At 39.8% G+C, this 19,685-nt stretch overlaps 1 protein-coding gene across 1 annotated transcript; it reads right to left on the minus strand.

Annotated features, from left to right (window-relative positions):
- Window positions 1-250: 250 nt before the first annotated feature.
- On the minus strand, window positions 251-18,045 carry LOC104619033 (low-density lipoprotein receptor-related protein 5-like; the record flags this gene model as incomplete). The annotated part of the gene is made up of 8 exons (XM_010284796.1): window positions 251-705; window positions 1,346-1,443; window positions 4,211-4,350; window positions 6,713-6,949; window positions 9,066-9,176; window positions 12,341-12,577; window positions 15,441-15,566; window positions 17,814-18,045. Coding segments are annotated over 8 exons (1,443 nt in total), but the record flags the coding sequence as incomplete, so codon positions are not given.
- Window positions 18,046-19,685: the final 1,640 nt, after the last annotated feature.

Consider the following 19,685-nt stretch of genomic DNA (forward strand, 5'->3'; position numbering starts at 1 on the left):
GATGAGATACTGTCAATTTTATTTAAATGTGTTTTTCTTCTCTGTGAATAAACTTACATCTTTTCTTTAGACTCCTCCTCCCACAAGCCACTTTGCTTTCTTATCTCACATTAAAAGAATTACATATGCTTTGCATGTAAAAAAGTGACTTAAAAATGCAAAAAGGCTTGACGTTCCCTCCTCAAATCCTTTGGAGACTGAGTAATTTTCATGACTTCAAAAAGGTAAATATAGCACAACAGAGTGGAAATTAAGTTAAAAAAATCAATTTTATAAATATTCTTCCTCTGTACAATTTTTCACAGCCCCATCCCTCCCACACATTTTTATTCACATTTCATTTTTTTAATCCCCCCCAATTTATTTTTTAAATCATAAAATATATATTTTAAATCTGTTCATATTTTAAAATATTTACAGGAAAAGTTCCTTCTGTTTTGAGGTCATGAGGAGTCTGTACAAGGAGAGGGTGGAGGGGGATAGAGGTGAAAATAGCTTCGTTCTGTGGCAGGAGATGGAGGGCAACTTTCTTCTGCCGACATGTACTGACTGCGAGGTGTGGGTGGAGGGGGATAAGGGTCTGAGTCTGAATTTAGATCTATATAGTATTTGTTGGCCTTCCATCGACTAGTAGTATAGTCACTGTCACAAACATCTGTGCTGCATGGGGTTGTGGGTGGAACTATCCCTCGTATAAGGTATGGCCTGCAAAAAAAAAAAAGGGGGGGGGAAAGCACATGGATTAGTTGCAGTCTGGGGGAAAAAAAGAGAAAAAGAGAGAGAGAGATTGAAAATGAACAGCACTGTGTCTTCAGTCAAGATGCCTGCTCATTAATACTATGTGAGCCTTAATTCAGGTTTTCATAGGAACCCAACAAGAAGTACCTCAACTGTGTTAAATTTGAATGACACAACTACTCTCAGCCAGCAGTGCATTCTTCTAGCCCCTGACCAGCCAGACCACCATGACCTAGCCCAGTCACTAACAAATAGGTTGACTCATCAAAGTGTTTTAAGATAAGCTTGAGGAACTGAACAGAAAACATCAACCTTCTCTATACAGGATGCTAAGTGACTGTTACATAGCAATATAACCTTTATATGTTGCATTATTACTCAGCAACACTGTATTGAAAGGCGCTAAACACTGTTGTATCAAAATAAGAACACAAAGCCAATGTTTAACATCAAAACTGGCATAACCTCCATTTGAATGGTCATTTATTAAGAGAGGGAAAGTTTTTTTTAAACAAGGTAAAGTCTGAACAAGAACATTTTGCTTAAGATCCAGAACTAAAGGAGAGATCAATAGAAGATTTATCAAACCTTTTTATCTGAGCTGTACCTGTAAGATCTTGTGGTTGAAGGAATGTTTGAGGAATAAAACATCTCTGCATTATACAGGGAGCGATCGGTAGCTGGGGAAGGAGGTGGGTTCAAGATCTAGGAAGAATAGGAAACAGCAGTGCAAAACTTTGGGTTAATTGTACAACTCTACTTATTCTGAAAACATTTATGCCTTCACCCTATCATTCATCCTTATTTTAGTTTCCTCTCCTTGCTGCTTGTGTGGGTTAATGCATTTTTAAAGATCACAGAAGTTCATTATGAGACTTTATGCTGGTCTTAGGTACACTGTAGGCCTTCAAAGTTCTCACAGTACAGGGAATTTTCTTCCCTGACACATCCGTTATTACGCTGGAAGGCTGGGGTAAAGCTGGAAATTAGACCCAGTTTTGCTGAATCTCAGTGCACTTCCTTGGACGTAAGGACTGATATTTTCAGCAGATGCTAATTGAAAATAAAGTCTGTTCCATTCCCAGCCCCTAAACATACAGTCAATAGTAGGGTCAGGAGACCAAGTTTCTTTACTATAACTGATACAGCTCCATCTTCCCCTGAATACTTCCTTTTTATTGCCCTTCTGTAACCATATCATTCTGGCACAGTTCACAATGCAAAGAGCCTAAAAGCTAAAAAATAGTTATAGCATGCCCTATCCATGTGCATGTACATGGTTGCTGGTAACCCTCATACTAGGAAAAGTTTATTATGCTTCAGAACCCTTTCAGATTCCTTTAGGAAGCAGAACCCCTGAAATGGCCAGCAGGACACTGGCCTAAAAACAAGGCGAGTGCTTCATTCCTTCCAGTGTGGAAAATTACAGCTTTGCTGTTGCTAGTAGGGCCTTGCTACTGATGTACACAGCTTGTCCTGGGCATTCTGCCAAGCCATGACCTGCCACAGTGACCATGACTGTAAAATCACTGGAGTGGAGATAATTGTTTTGGTCTTCACTGTGCACCATTCTAGCAAAATGATTCCCCACCATTGAGTTGAACTCATCGTTACTAATACTGACAAGCCCTGCATCCAGATTCATGTGAGGGGGACAAGCTTGAATATCACCCATTGCCAGCTGTGAGGAATGATGAGTAATTGCCCCAAAAGTATCTTCCAGAAGTCCTCTTGCTTGGAGGAGCACTGCATGTTACTTCTGGATTCTCTCCTACTAGCACCCTGAGCTGCATCAACACCACTTCACATTCAGATTAAATACAACAGTGTCAGCCAGGATGCCTGTGGCCAGGTTCTCAGGTATATAAATTGGCATAACTCCACTGACATCAATTCTTTCCTAGTCTCCATTCACTGGACCATCTTTCAGTACCTCTAAGATATGTTAAACAAAACAAAACAAAAAAGCCAAGACAACTAGATGCTCAGATCTCTCTTTTTTTTTTTTTTTATTAACCTAAAGCTGGGTAATTAGTTACCAGGTAGAACTGAACAAAATATTTGGATTAAGCAGTAACTTTAATGTAACAAAGTCCTTGCAACAGCTTCCTTCTAAGAATCCAGCATGCCTTTCCTGAAGGCAAAGCTAATAGCATCCCTGCAGACCCTGGCTGACATAGCCTGGAGTGAATTCCCAGTAACAGATTAGCTTAGGCCAGAAGTCCAATGATCTTTTGGCCAACACAGATCCCATAGAATGGCACAGGCATATCAGCTCTTGGGCTTCTTTCCTCTTTCAAGATTTATTTAAGGGATTTTTATATAAATTCAGCTAAGCTTTTTCTGGTCATCCTTTTTTGTGTGGCACTGACACATCAATCAGGTACCAGCATGAAATTGTTCAGCATGTTACAGAGACACTGGTGAAGTATGAGACAAGCTAAATTAGGAGGGCAGCTGAGTTCCAAACATCTGGTAGCTGTGACTAGCTTCTTGATGGCCTCATTGAGAAGGTAATGCAAGAAATAAGTAACCAATTTTACCTTATCAATAGATAGGCTCACAAGCCTCTCTTTTCCATCTTTGTTGTTCTTAAAGGGGTGAGAGAGCACATTTGCCACTGGTGAAAACACTATCAGTCAAAATCCCTATACATTGCATAACAGTTTACATAGAAACACAAATGCACATATACCCACACAGTATGTGGGCTCCTGATTAAATACTACTGAAAAGTCACCTCAATAGCTAACAGGCTGATTCTGCAAGCTTGTGTGAACAGAAGAGTGAATGTATGTATTGCTCAGAAGCACTAAGGAAAAAACCTGTCATGACAAAATGCTGGCAAACAGTAACCTTTGTGTGTCTCTCCTACATATTCTTAAGAGAATAATTTCCATTCATACTATACATCTTTGAATTAATGAAACTTTGATATGGGGACAAAAATTCTGTCACTTCCAACAGTTAAAAGCCAGAAATGGAACTAAATTATAGCTGAAAAAACCCAAGCAAAGTAACCTCTGCTGGTACCAGTGTTTTCTCCCAGTGCACGCACTTAGTTTTCTCAATCAACAATCAACACTTTATCTAAACAGCAAGACAAGCTTGTTTCTCATGCATTTGCATTCCAGTCCTGTCATGTCTTGTTTGTCTTTTTATTCCATGTGTGCCTGCAGTGTTACCCAGTGCAAAATGCCATTGGGCCACTGCCATCAGAGTTTATAAAGAACAAAGGAGGTGAAATCTCCAAGGGAGTCAAGACAGAAGAACAGAAGTGCCCAGGAACAACCTCATGGACTACAACAAAGCCCTTTTATGAAGTTCAGTGGGTGTCAGACTGAGCCTGTATATCATAAACAGTAACACCCAAGAACAACCATTACTAACACTCTATTTAGCACAAATTTTCATCTTCCTTTTCTTCAGAAGTGGGAGATACCTAACTGACGGGTATATTTTCAAGACATACCTGTGGATAGAAAGTGGCTTTAGTGCTGGATGAGCTACTCGAAGAGGCTCCAGTAACATGGTTTCTGTCATATAAGGGGGCACCACTGCTTCCTCCCATGAGACTCATAGAGCTAATCATGGACTTTCCACAAGAGATGCCTGCAGTGAGACAGAGAGGAAAACAAAGTTAGGTAATTCACAATTTTATCTACCAATGTAAAACAGAAAACAAATCCACAGCTGAACAGTGTTTTATGTAAAAACTTCAGGATTACAAGGAACAACATATTTTGTAAAGAAAACATCTCGCCCCCAGACCACCTGTTGTCTCACTGACTGAACTCCTCACAGCCTGCTCTCACTCTCCAGAACAGTCGACCCAAATTTTTCACCCATATAGTTAACAAAGAAATTTTCCAATTAAACAAACTCAGGCATTTGCAAAAAAAGCATTATACATTGCCCAAGAAAAACAAGCTAAAGACCTCCAAAGTTTTCATTTCCATCCAAAGAAATTAAATTGCAAGCACGTGAACAGCAAAAAATAATTATTTTTATTGAAAAAATCACTGCTTAAACTGAAAATCAGCAGAGGCAAATGGAAGGAAACCTGGGTGACAGGAAAAGACAACGTTCTCCAATCTGTTTTACTCCAATATACACTTACATCAGACAATACATTTTCAGCCTCTTCCTGTCAAGACTATTCAGTGCTAATGGAAGAGTTTCGTTTGGGAGGTTTTCAGAAACTCTTCAGATGCAGGAAATGTTTATTACTCTATTTGTGATCATCATTCATGACCACTTATTATTTTTTGGAAATGCCATGGTATTAAGAACCTATGTCTTTTCTTTTGAATTAACATCAATGGTACTATTTTCAGCTGTTGTAACTTGCCACAGCAATTTGGATTAGAAAAAAATGACAAATACGAATGAGAACCAGAATGACAGCTTAGTTTAGCACCTACAAAGGTACAGACGAACACCACTGATACTTGCTTTAATTAAAAGCACTTTAGTGTGAAGTCCAATTTAAAACACCACTGCAAAGATTTCACCTGCAATGATTTCCTCCTCAAATTTTATTTCCTACCACAAAAACCTCTTGATAACCATAAAAACATAATTTAAGCAGGAACAGCTGACCATAGTCATTGAAGTGTGAGAAAGGCTAAACCTAATTTGTATTTGGCTATCTTCAAAGCCATGACTGAAGAAAACAACAATTAGCACATCTCAAAAACATGTTTAATATGAAGAAGTGCCACATCCTTTCATTTGTTTTTAAGCTGATCATCTATCTGATTTTCAGCTGACATGAAAAGCAGACTCCAAGCACTCTGAAGTATGGATTTCTTGTATTCTGACCCTGTCTCTCAGGTTTAGAGGCGAACATTTACTTTCCAGCCTCACGAACAATATGAAGGGATATTCTTTCTTCTCAGGACTCTGCAGTTAAGAATTTGCTATTTCCTCTATGAAAAGTATATTTTACATTTGTAAAATAATTTGAGGTACATAATTTAAGTGTTTACTTTGATGTCTATATGAGGTTTCTGGGTTCTTATTTATTAGCTGAATAACCTGAGCTTTTATATATACTTCAACTCCTCCTTCGATCTCAGCATCGTAGCTGCATGCACTTCTCCAAATGGATGCTTTGAGTCCTGTGTGAGGTAGAGAAGCTTTGCTGTTTTACAGGTGAAGGTCTGAGACACAGAGAGAATAAATACTGTGTCCAGAAGCGAACGGGAAAGCTGCCTCAGAGATGGGCTAAACCAAAGGGGATGTTCTCATTAGATTTCAGGCAATGAGCAGCCAGACTACAAAACCATACCCATACTACTTGTGTTCTTCCACATTTGCTGTTGTAACTTTGGGGACGGAGGTTTATCCCCTGCTTTTTTTGGTTTAACCTAAGCTACTTCACTTCTTTCCTCTGCTTCTTTCCACTATGGAATAACTTACCCGTCCTGAGCAGACAGGACAAAAATGTGTAGAGACCTCTGATGGACAGGACAGAAACAAGGACATCTGAGTACAAGACACAAAGAAGAACTCAACAGAGCTCTCACTTAGAACGCTGAATGGCACATGCATTCTTGGCTTCCAATATGGAAGTGGTTCACTACCTTTCATAGTGTTTTGCAGGCCTTACATAAGAAGTACTGTGCAAAACCCAGGCTTTATTACATACACCAGAATGAACTATTTAAAGAGGATATTTTCACTGTCAAAATACTGTAGATCTTCTGTCAAATAGAGAGATGCCTGTGCAGATGCAGCCTAGCGTGAAAATTGCTTTTGAAAATCTGGCAAGATGGCTAATGAAACGCGTCTAATAGTTTTTGCATATCTGATCAAATGACAGATTCGTAACAAAACCACTGAACAGATCAACAACATCTAATTTCTGCTCTTTGAAAACTCTGTATCTAGCACTCTTAATAACCTGTAAAGCTCCAAATTCAGACAATGTAATGGTACTAATTAGGTGCAAGGTCCTTACCATCCTTACCAGTAAAAGTGCCATGTTGAGAACTTCCTGGAGCAATAAAATTAAGAGGGACGTGAGGGGTGCCACTGACATACTCATGTGGAAAAGGACTATTGGGCCCGGCATAGCGCTGACACACGACTCGCTGGCAAACAAAGTACATTCCTCCCATGACAAAAAGTGACAGTATTATACCAATGACAGGACCAATGGCACTACTGTGTGGCTGTGACTCATCTGAAGCTGGCTTTGTTTTTTCTGGAAAGAGAGGAGAAAAAAAACCAAGGAGGTCATTAAATGTGGGGCATTATATATGTTGCTGTCCTGGAGTTCATGCAGCAAATCAGTCAGCTCAGTGTCATTCACACAGTGTCTTTGAAAGTACCTGCATCAAACTCGGGCACCTATAACTCCATGTATTCTGATTCAATGCACAAGACTTCATGCCTCCTCTTCGCCTTCATGTACATAAAGCAGTATTAGCAAGGTACTCTCTCTCTAGCAATTCATCTCATAACAGGATTACTTATCATGTTGATATAATGACAGCCTAGAAAGTTTCTTTTTCTTCCCCCCCCCAAAGTCTACAGGTTAACAATATAGGACACTTATAAACACAGAGTTCTTCATCAGAGAGGAATCTGCTCTCTCAAAAACCATTTGGGCTAGCAGTAACATTAAAAAATTAAAAGATTTTACCAGTAGGGAAGCTACCGTAAGTATTAAGCAAGTGGATGTCTTCCTAGGTAATACAGGCCTCTAAAATAGAATACTTTTCCTTCCCAAAATATGACTTGCTTTCTAAAAAAACACCTTAGAAATTGGAAGGAAAACACAACCCAGAATATCTCAAATACTTTCTACTTCTTACTTCTTTTTTTCCTATATAGCCCAATGTTAAATAATAAAAAGTGCTGCAGTATTTGAGATGAACTACATATCATATCTCCCCCTGATTATGGGTAACACATTCAAAATTCCTGCCAAACAGACCTGACATCCCTATGTTTGTTGCATATGTGAGATTCTTCAGTGAAAACAATTTTTTCTACATGATTCACACAGTATTTATTATTTTAATTTTTACATATACAAATATATATATAAAAATAAAGTGAAAAAATAAAAATAAACTTGGACAAAGCCTATCAATTTTACATCTTCAGATGGAATTATAGACCCCTTTCCCCCTTAATGAAGTTGTAAGAAGTGAAATTGTTCATCTAAGATTTAAGCCTTCACTTAATAAAATTTTTCTTCAGTGGTCCTGGTTTCTTTCCCTTCAGTGGAAGGGAATGCAAACCAACTGAAATTTGGGAAGGAAGATAAAGGAAATACAAAGATCTACCAATAAACTCTTAACGGCTCAGCATCAAGAATTCATTTCTGTCTTAAAGTCTTTCACACTTGTTAGTGCATGATGGCTTTTATATCAGCTAAGGCCCTAACTTTCAAATAGCCAGAAGGGTTCAGATATGAGACCAGAAAAAAGCAAAGCCAAAATTAAAACATGTTCCCAAATTAGTTATTTTAAAACACACAATTCTCATTTTGGTTAAACTTATCTTCTTTTGAATGCAAGATCCTTATCTAGAAAGTAGCAATCATTTTTATTCCCTACTTGAGTTCCTTCCCTCAGTCAAGCAAGAAACCACAGTATGATCTGTTCCACAAAAAGTCCCCAGAGGAGACAGTCTTATGTCTACATAAAGACACATTTAAATAATTTAAGAACTAATTGCAGGACTGGACTCAAAGTGCAAACAGGAACCAGCTGCATTAACTTGGCAGCATAAAAGTTTTCCAAGTGCACAAAGAAAATAAACTAAAAAAGAAAAAAAAAAAAGGAAGAAGTGGATTTACATTATCCAGGGAATCAGGGAAACTGGGTGAGAGCTGAAGATATGAGAGAAGCATAAGAAGTATGTTCAGTCTGAAATGTTCAACAGGAGGGCTAAACATTTTTTGTCACCATTCTTTTAGGCTTTACTTCTAGTTACTACTTGGGATCCTTTCACCACTCTTGCTCATGAAATACACTTTTCTTTGGTGTACCCACCATAAGGATGGAAGGAAGAAACAAGGTTACTCTGACCAGACCTGGTGACCCCTCTCATCCCAGCAGTGGCACAGCTTCTGGCAACTGGTGTTCCAAAACCTGACAAGACTCTAAGATATTAAAACCCTCGCAATTAGCCAAGGTCCTATATGACGTGACTATATTTAGCAGCCAAGTACAACTGTGAGGGTATTTGGCCAAGATTCACTGGGCTTCCCTGAAAGGATATTACTGTGCAAAGACTGGGGCTCTGCATAAGGAGGTAGAACATTACACCTGAACACAGAACTTGAATCTCAAAGAAAGATATCTCACCACACATAAGCTCATCAGAACCGTCAATGCAATCTGAAAAGGAGTCACACTGTTGCTTCAGGAGGATGCACTGGCCGCTTGCACATTGGAACTGATTGGGTAGACAAAGTGCTGCACAGAAAGAAAGAAAAGAGTAAGTACTACTTGCATGGGAGCATTTGGGCATTTTAAGAAAACCAAAAGAAGTAAGACATGAAGCCACAGTGCATTTTATATTATGACCAGGTAGGGACCAGAACACTTGCTTTGCTGCTGTGGGTAAAATGGAAGTCTGCATTTCTCTGATTCTTCCTTCTTGTTGTTATACAGGCTACTCAGTAGGGTTAAAATAAAATTCTGATTGCAGTAACTCCCCATCCTTTGTCAAATCAGTCCTGTTGGGGCAAAACTGGCATCAGCAAGAATCTCTTACAATAACTAACAAAGTGTAACTGATCACCTGACATGTTAACAAAATGTGGTAACTCAGCTTATTATAAAATGTTATATAGTCTATACTATCTTATGTAGCCCTGCATAACATAACCTTGCTAAATAACTGTTAAATTTCTTACCTATAGTCAGAGCCTCTGTTTCAGCAAAAAGGACTTGTTAATTATCTTTGGAATCTCTGTCAAGTCAAAGCATATTACATGACCATTAAAGAGACCGTCTTACAAGGGCAATAACCATCAATCCCGGTAGGTTCACAGTATAGGTTATTCAATGCAAAAAGAAGAAAAGAGTCTTTTCTTCTGGAGAAGATCCATATTCATGTTTTGGATCATAGCATTGGTGCTGGTGTGAAGTGGACCTCTTGAATAGCCATACGTACTTTGCCATGATCCAGTTTGCAGAGCAGTTCTTGTGTAAGAGAACAAAACTACCTATGGAGAAAAAAAACTTAGCTAGAAGCTCCAAATGCATCAGCTCCTGATTTGGACTGTAATGCCCCCAGCAAGTTGGATGCAACTTCACAAGGTCCTACAATGCATACAAAACACACAAATGTTGATAGAAGGCTCTAAAAGCATCTGGAGCTCTCACCACATCACTTAGGTTCTTGCACTATGAGAAGGGCCACGTTCTGTGTGCACCTTCCTATTTGCCAATGACTGCCAGCCCTCTACTTATTCTTGCAACTGTCTGCTGCTCCTTTGTTTTCCATCAAGACTTCTGTCTTAATATCCTTTCCCTTCTTACATGCTGCATCTTCTGTTGCTGTTCTGTCTTGTTGGACTCCTTCTTTCTTCTTGATTCAGCAATGGACAACTTTAAGCATTGAACCTCTGTTGTACAGGAGATGAAGTTTTTTCAGTGGCATGGTAATGCAGTTGCAATATCAAGAGACTGTTAACCTTGTGACTTCCACTGGGTATGAGAGGACCAGCTAGCAGTGCCACAATAAACTAAAGAAGATGAAAGCCACAGTAGTCTTGAAGATGTGGGACAAGAACCATGAATATATCCAGGGACATTTCTTTGGCCACTTCCGGTCATAGTCTGCAACCCCTGTGCCAATTCTTCAGATTCTACTCCCAAAAAGCATGCCTTGGGAAACCAGGGGACAGGAGAAGCAGCTTCTGATAGAATTAAAGCATTGAACTCAGACCTATTGCAAGGCAGTGATTATCACTGCTCTGACTGGAAGGGAATTCCTCTGATGCATGAGGATAGTAGAAAAGTTCTGTTAAGCCCAGTTAGCATCACCACCTTACTAAACCTCATATAAAGAACAAGAATGTACTACATGCCCCCTTCCCTTTCCCAAACACAGTGGGTTATAGGCTGACGCATGCTAAGGGATGAGAAAAGCCTATCAGTTTTATTTTCCTTAGGACCCCACTCAGGCTTTGGCCTGTAAAGATTCCTGAGGACTACAGAGGCTATGTTTGCCACATCTCCCTCATCTAACCCTGGACATGGAGTATGTTCATAGCCCTTCTAGGGAAGCGTCAGTCAGCATCCTGGACAAAAGTCTAGTCTTGGGTGGCCCAAGCACTTGGAGAGGACTAGGCATACAACTACGGAGCACTTAACTGCTAAAGAAACATGCCTTCAACTACTCTAGACCAGATGGTAAGGCTCATCTTTGCCCTCAAAGGGGCTTTGCAGGGCAAGGCAGTCACCTACAGTTCATACAGTGCCAGGAACATTGGCAGTAAGTTTGCTTAGCAGTGCCCACCATTTCACAGGGAGATGGCCAAATGCACATTCCACTTTGACTGTGCCTGGGTAATGGCACCATTACACTGCATATGGGCTACACGGTGGACAAAGCAGAGCCTCTTAATGAAGCAATACAGGTACTAAGTACCACCTCTCACAAGAAAGACAGGAAATTGGACACGGCTGATCCTCCTCTTGTTTGCAAAGTAGGTACTGGTGTTCTGGGGTCCAGGCTCAGATTTACAGAAGACATTGCAAACCCACAAAATTGATCATTAAAATATACACAAAAATCTACCCTGCTGGCCCAGTGGCAATGCTTATCCACTGAGTGGGTAGAGCCAAGGGTCCTGAGGCTTCACAGGGCAAGAGCTACTGAATAGTCTCCTGAAATTTTGTACAGCAATAAGAAGCCTTGGTGCCAGCACATAGTCAAGTGTCTGTTTCAGCTATGCTTTGATACTAGATACAGAATATGCAAGTTTTCCCATCAACGAAAGGATGATGCAAATGTACCCATCCATGCTCTCTCTTGGACCCAGATCCTATGGCTGATTACATACAAAGCAGCTGCAGCCGCAGGAGTTCCTTGCATCTCATTCCACAGATTTCTCATAGGCAGGAACATCCAGGATTATAAGCATCAGCTTGCTAAGAGTGAACTCTCAGAACAGCCAATTCAGCCACAAGATTAAGTCCATTTCTTCCTCCCTGTGGCACCTTGCAGTGACTGCTGTCCGAAGGTGGACACCGTGGAAAGAGCGCAAGCCAAAGTGGTCATTATGCAGGAAAAAACCCCATGTGATAAGTTCTGCCAGTTTCTTTCCTGTTTTCATTCTGAATATGGATTAAAGATACTCTCCCCAACCTCCCTCATATCTATAGTTACATGGTCAGCAATTTATGTAGCTACAGAGAAGTTTAATTTGAGCAACAGATTAAGAAAGAGGGAAAGAAAAACAGAATCAGTGGATACCTTAGTTGGGCTTATGGTTAAAGCTGTTCTTCCAAACTAAAAAAATCTCTCTCTCTCTTATACACACACACACACACGTATGTCAAGAACAGTTAAGAGTCCCAGATGGATAATTATATTAGAAACATGAGTTCAGGAAAATTAATCTTACTATCACAATCTGCTTCGTCGGATTTATCTTGGCAGTCAATTTCTCCATTACAGCGCAAGTGTGCATCAATACATTGTCCTTTCTCACACTGGAACTGGGCTGCAGAGCATATGGGGCAACTATCTTCATCACTCTGGTCATCACACTCTGGAAATCCATCACACCGCCATGCCATTGGAATACAGTCAATCTCTCCAGTTGCACAGGTAAACTGGTCTGGGGAACAAGTTGGAGGTTCTGGAGAAAGAGAAAACAAATCACATTTATATATTCAATATTAACCCTTACAACAGAGGAAAAATGAGATGGACTGTTTCAAGAAAAACACACTTATGCCTGGACTGAAGTTCTTCCGTGACAATATTAAGATTCCAGCAAAGAGGAAAACATGATTTGGCACAGGGAATGAAATTTTGCCAACATCGTAACAAAAACTGGATGCATGCTGATTGAAGAAGCTTGCTCTAGCAGGCCAGCACTGAGCTAAGGTCAGGAACTACAAATACTTACTTTGTCTCTAACAGCCACCTTTTGGAAGACACTGTCATACACATAAATTCAAATGAATACTCAATTTCTGATTGCAAACCACATTCTACACAAATTCTAATCCCTGAAATTATATTAGCCTGGAACAATTCTTCATAAAAAAACCTGGCACATTGGGTTAACTGGCAATGAATACACCTAAAACATGTAACATCTGCTTCTGCTTTTTCCAGCGGTTTCTCCACAAACAAATTGCCAAGTCGGATATGAATGGAGAAAAAATATTTGTAAAGGTCTGCTAGACATTAAGCTAAGTCCTCTTGCTGGAAAGTGGAGGTTCAGAGAGTAGTCTGAGGAGCACTGTAGGCCTGCTCTGATCTTACATTCTTTCACTATGGTCAGAGACAGAACCCTGGACCTTGTGCGCAGCCAGTTTTATGTTTGTTGGACCTAAGAAAGCTGCAACTTCCTTCAAATTTGACTTTTCATGGACCCCAAGATCCTGCCATCAATCCATTCCACATCCATACCATTCCTCAAGTTGCAATCACACACTGACAGCATTAAGCAGCACCTACAACCTCCTGTACAGATGCAACAATTATGCTGTAATAAGGCATTCATAGTTGCTTTCTTCAGAATGTCAAAAGACAAAGACAATCTAGATCAACAACCTGTGGCAAAAAATGCTCCTAATTCTTACATACAGCAAACTAACACACACTTTCTCACCATTAGTATCAATGAAAGAAACAGGCAACGAGTAAGTCCCTTCAGTTGTTAGCAGTAGCAGATAGTTATGTCCAAAATGAGGGGGCCATCGCAAAACACCTGCAGAAAATGGGTACTTTTCCACTGATTTAGAAAGTTGCTCGGTCAAATCCCTGTGATATAATTAAATCAGTTAACAGAGGCAGTCACTACTCCCTACAGCTGCTGTTGCCAGCTAATGCTCTAAGTAGATATTTTACAGCTTGGATTAACAGAGTACTACATCATACCCTGTTTATGACAACAATGTTGAGCAAGCTGGAGGTGTGCTCTGACACTGGATGATAACACTCCTCTGGAAACCCAATGAGCTTTTATTAACATTGAGGCTCAGGAATGGACATTACAAAGAACCCAGCATAAGGAAAGCTTCCCAGTTATAATGAGTATTTTTCTCCTGAGGGTGGTGTTACAGATCCTAGAGCTATGCAAGTACATGCAAGCCATTTTTGAAGTGCTGCTGTCCTTCCTTCATTAAGGAATGTTCAAGAATGAGACTCAAGTATAATCAAGAGCTTGAAAAACAAAATGCAAATAAAAATCCAAATGCATTTAATGTTTGAAAATGTAATGATCTTTAAGTTTCTGATTTATGATTATTTGGTGTAGCAATATGAGAATTACAAATGTAGCCTGTGACCTCACAGCTGTAGGTAAGATAAAGATGCCAGATACACACATTAAGATAATTCTTGAATTAAATTTTGACCTGAGTGTGTTGTTTAGATAATTCAACAGACAGATTACTATGTCTGCATTTAGAGCCACATTTAATGTTGCATTATGGTTGCACTTGGCTGGCACAAGCTTGCATTTAAAAACTTGTCAAGAGCATTCATAGGGGTACATGGAAAAATGTCCTCCAGCCAAAATAGCTATTAATCTATTTTGAAATACTGGCTATTGGCTGCTACTACGGCACACAAGATAGGTTAAAAAGTTGTTGCAGGCTTAGCGAAGGATTAGAATTAAAAAAACAGACACTAAAATGGAGGTCCCTTAATTTTTAGATTTATAGCTGAAGATAACAAAGGAGTGGGATGTCTTGTTGGCCATGTTGTGCAACAACAGTACAGCAAGAAATATAAGTAGATTGATTTTTTTCCCCTCCTGCAGATGTAACCACCTCTACTCTAAAACCACATAGCATGTTGTGGTCATGGGAAAGAAAACAGTTTATAATGGAAATGACTGTCCCATGGGAGGTCAGAGTTCAGCCAGAAAATGAAATCCACAGCAAAAGGAATACATAAAAAGAAGTCAAGAGATCCAAGAGGGCCAAACTATTTAAGATATGATGCCTCCCCAAAAGAAACGATTTTTTATTTTGTTTTGTTTTGTTTTTAATCCCATCTGCAAATGCAATGTAACAAATTTCAAAAACCTTGGGACTGTGAAAGGGAGGTCTACATTTCATTACTAGACAGTACAGTGTTTCGTGTTATGAGGACAAATTCATTTGAAAAACTGGAGTATCACAGTGTGGAAATAGTATGCACAATTTCTGCTGCTAGGTTTACAGGTTGATGCAACATCTTCTTATATGCATTTGTTTAAAGCACAAACCTGTCACATCATACAATTATAAAAATCTCAGTAGAAGATGCAGGTATTTAAGGTCAAACAAGAATATTCTGCTCAGAGTGAAAAGTCACATATGTCCAAAAACTGAAGCAGAAAACAGCTGGTAGAAGAATCAAGGGTCAGTTTAACACATGATACAACAAACCATGTGTCGGAAAACGTTATGTGTAAATCTGCATTTTGGACTGGAATGCAACCTCAACCTCCATCTTTTTTTTATGTAAACTACTTAGCAGTACTGTTAAACGTAACTCACCTCCACATGTTAAGAGGTTCTGTAGAAGCACAAGGTGCTCGGGGCATGAACATCTTGGAGTCCCATCCCCTTTGGCAATGCAGATGTGTGAACACCCACCATTGTCACGGGAACATGGATGCACAGCTGGAGAAACACACAGAAAAGAATATTAGACAGCATAAAAGAAATCATAACTACTCTCTAGGGCAAACTCACAGAACCTCTCACAAACCAATTCTGTCTGAGTAACCAAGATTTCACGACAAATTAATAGGAAAATAAATGTAGGCTTTTTCAGTTCAGTGCTCAAAAGCTCCTTTACTACTTCACGAGGACTACATTTCTCCCAGTCACAGTGATATGGAGACCTTTAAAAGACTTCTAGAAAGAACTTGGGAGCTCAGGTGAAGAGGAATGAGAAGGCAGATTTGAGAAGATCGCATTTACAGTGTACCTAGACATCCTACCTGGATTTTCAGGGTAGCCAGGCATCAGGAATTAACATATGTCACTCCAGAATGCCAATCCCCAAATTCCTCCTTTAATTTAATAAAAAGCTCTTTAATTAAAGAGCTCTTAATATCTAGCCCCTCCACTTCCCTGTTACTCACAAAAATGCAATATATGCAGACACGGTCAATTTTTTTTTTTTTTTAAGATAGAAAGCTATATGGTTGTATTCCCAAAACCGTTACCCAGAAGCACTGAGTACCCGAGGGCTCCTAATAGAATCACTCTAAATGAACGTTAGGTGGATAAGAAACAGGCACAGAGAAGTGAGGTCACTGTCTGAGGACCCCAGCACAACAGAGTCAGAAAAGACCCAGTCTCCTGCCTGCTTATTTGAGCTGACAGCTGAGCATCTGCTAGAGTAATCTGTGGGGCTACAGCCTGTGTTATTTGTGATGCTGCTGAACAATGCATTCTTTACTACTCGTAAGTAATTTCCATAGGGAAGAAACAGTATAGATATCATAATTTCTGTGCTAAAGTTGTTTTCCATCTGTTCAGGTTTCTCAGCAATCTGCTTTCACCTTTAAAGAATTCATTAATATAATACAGTGTTGGAGACGCTAATGTTTGACGCATGGGTTGCTAGCAGAAAAAGTGCATGCATGTATACTTGTGCCAGAAAGCACATATGTGCATATATACTCTTACTCCCGTGTTGTAACAGAAGTCATCTATGCAGGACAGTTTTCAGATGCAAAAGGCAATTCCTTTCAGTGTGACTTACAAGAAACAGCACTCTTGCCATAAAAAAATAAACATTTTTTAAAAACACATGGGATATAAAGTAATCTTTTTTTGTAACAGTGCCGAGAATTAAAGAAAAAATTCTTTTTGCATCATTCAGTATGAATTGAAACACACTAAAAATAAGAGAAATAGCACAGAAGAAAAAAAGCTGGTTATTGTGAAAGAAAAAAGAACATCTGGATGAGGATTAGCAGATAGAATCTACTACAGTTTAAATAATTATGCTACCTTATACTTGTAACAGCTTACCCACATAGGCAAATTTGAAAATACTTTCAGCTATCACAGAAACTAATGTACATGGCACAGAGGATTGTGAAGTGGAATAATTTCTTCTGAAAATTAAAGCATTATACACAAATGTAAGCTCCCTATATAAGATGACTCATCACAGGCAACAAAGTTTAAAGAGGCTACTGTCATTAGCCCTCTGTTTCCCACATATTGTTTGTGCTTTTATATTATCTTTTATATTCCTGTTAAGCCAGAGGAGCTGTAGGTTGTCACTTTGAGGAGTTCTGTAAGAGGTTTCTGCGCTCTCCCCAGACCACAGGAACTTCGAACACCAATCCAGAAAAATAAGGTCTTGCATGCATGATCCCTTTCAGAAGGGAGCACCTAAAATGGCTCCAGCTCCGACGGGAGAGAAGTTTCACATCCATAATAATTCACTGTAGGAGCTTCCTGTCCATTCTCCCTCCCTCACTAGAGGCTTTTATATCATTGATTGTGCTGAGTCAAACCAGTCATGTTTTACATCAGGGTCTGAAACCACTTGAGAAAATGCAAGTACAATCCTTTTCTTTCTTTTAAAAAGTTTTTCCAAGTATTATTACTTAAAGAATTAACAACCATAAGTCACTTTTAGAATGAGTTCAATATCATGTGAGCTTCTACAAAGCAGGTAACTAAGTGCCATGAAATCACATATTCTAGCTATGCAGAAATACTCCTCTGGACAAGAACAAGGAACTTTTTTCTCTTAGTCTAGGATCCTGACTGGCCAAGTTGAAAGCACTCCATGGCTTACTTGAAGCCCACTGGGCAAAGTTATTACAATATTCAGCTGGATGAGAACTTTGAGAGACAGTAACCAAGAGTGAAAGACAGCAGATATTGAAATAAACTCACAGAATTCCTCCATATCAAGCTCTTCCACAGCATGAATGCCTGTTAGGTGAGCAATTCGGCCTTGAATTCTAGTCCTTTTGTACCCGTTCATTTTCTCCACTCTCTCAATCATCTGCTGCTGACGATCAATCCAGTACAAGTGATTCCCCAGCACAGTGAGTCCCATCGGCTGAAGGATGTTGGAGTCCTCCAGGGTCACACGGTTAGCACCTGAGATCAACAAAAAGAAAGGCTAGTTTTATACCAGTCACCTTTTAACTCCTTTCTTAAAAAAAAAAAACAACAAAAACCAAAGCACACCAAACCAAACCCTGAAAATAGTTAGCTGTAAGGCCACTGGCTTAATTTGGCTATGCAGACCAAGGCTCTGCTTGCTCAGCCTCATCTCAGGTAAATGCAACCACTCGCGATGACATGAGGGCAAACATACAATATGAAACACAGCTCATCCTTGCATACACTGGCTGGTCAGCCAGCCATGATCAGCCTCATGTTGGCATGCTCTGTTACGTGTAATTGTGTACAGTGCCTAAAAGCCTATGTCACCAATACAGACTCAGCTTATGGGCCAAATTTTTTACAATACATTCACACACTGAGCAGTACACTTTGTTGGAATCTACAAGCAACACTGAAATACAACCAATTAGCTTCACTGCCCTTACTCAAATCAAACACATTCATCATGAAAAGCAAGAGGCAAGTACACAAACCCTGTCATATGCTATATCACAACCTCAGGAATATGACAAAATTATTCACAAAAGAAATGCTCATATTCCAACAGCCACACTTCTTTCTTCACCTTCCCTTTTTTCTTTAGTAAGCAACCAGAAAACCCAAACTCCACGTAACTCAGTAGGCTCTTAAAAACCAACATTCTCAAATGGTCAGGTTTTCTGGTCTACAGAAATGTGCAAAAATCTGCTCTCAGCCAAGGTGTAAAAATCAGGTTAAGTAAAAATGCATTTATGACTGCTTTAACTTCAACTGTTTGCAGTGTTCTACTGCATGCTGCCCTACACTTAGTGGCATTTAATTGTTGCTTTTGTTATTCTTGTCTAGGGTGAACAAGAGATTACAAATTCCTCTATTAATTCACAGAAACCATTTTAAGGCTGTGTATGCCTATGTATACTGGATATATTTGTTTTAAAAAATGAAGAATCAAAACAAAATCATAACTTGGTGCTTTTCTTGCTCTCGTATTTCATTTTGGAATAAAGCCCATAGAATCATAGAATAGTTTGGGTTGGAAGGGACTTTCAAAGATCACCCAGTTCAACCCCTCTGCAATGAGCAGGGACATCTTCAACTAGATCACATTGCACAAAACCCTGTCCAACCTGACCTTGAATGTTGCCAGGGATGGGGCATCTACCACTTCTCTGGACAACCTGTGCAGAGGTTTTCACCACCCTCATTGTGAAAAATTTCTTCCTTATATCTAGCCTGAATCTACCCTCTTTTAGATTAAAACCATTACCCCCTGTCCTATTGCTACAGACTCTGCTAAAAAGTCTGTCCCCATCTTTCTTATAAGCCCCGCTTCAAGTATTGGAAGGCTGCAATAAGGTCTCCCTGGACCCTTCTCTTCTCCAGGCTGAACAACACCAGCTTTCTCAGCCTGTCCTCTCACAGGAGGTGCTCCATCCCTCTGATCATCCTTGTGGCCTTCCTCTGGACTCACTCCAACAGGTCCCTGTCTTTCCTGTGCTGAGGGCTCCAGAGCTGGATGCAGGACTCCAGGTGCGGCCTCCCCAGAGTGGAGTAGAGGGGCAGAATCACCTCCATCGACCTTCAGGCCATGCTTCTTTTGATGTGGCCCAGGTTATGGTTGTCCTTCTGGGCTGCAAATGCACATTGCCGGCT

The sequence above is a fragment of the Phaethon lepturus genome, unplaced genomic scaffold, assembly GCF_000687285.1.
Source record: "Phaethon lepturus isolate BGI_N335 unplaced genomic scaffold, ASM68728v1 scaffold55293, whole genome shotgun sequence".
Lineage (NCBI taxonomy): Eukaryota > Metazoa > Chordata > Aves > Phaethontiformes > Phaethontidae > Phaethon > Phaethon lepturus.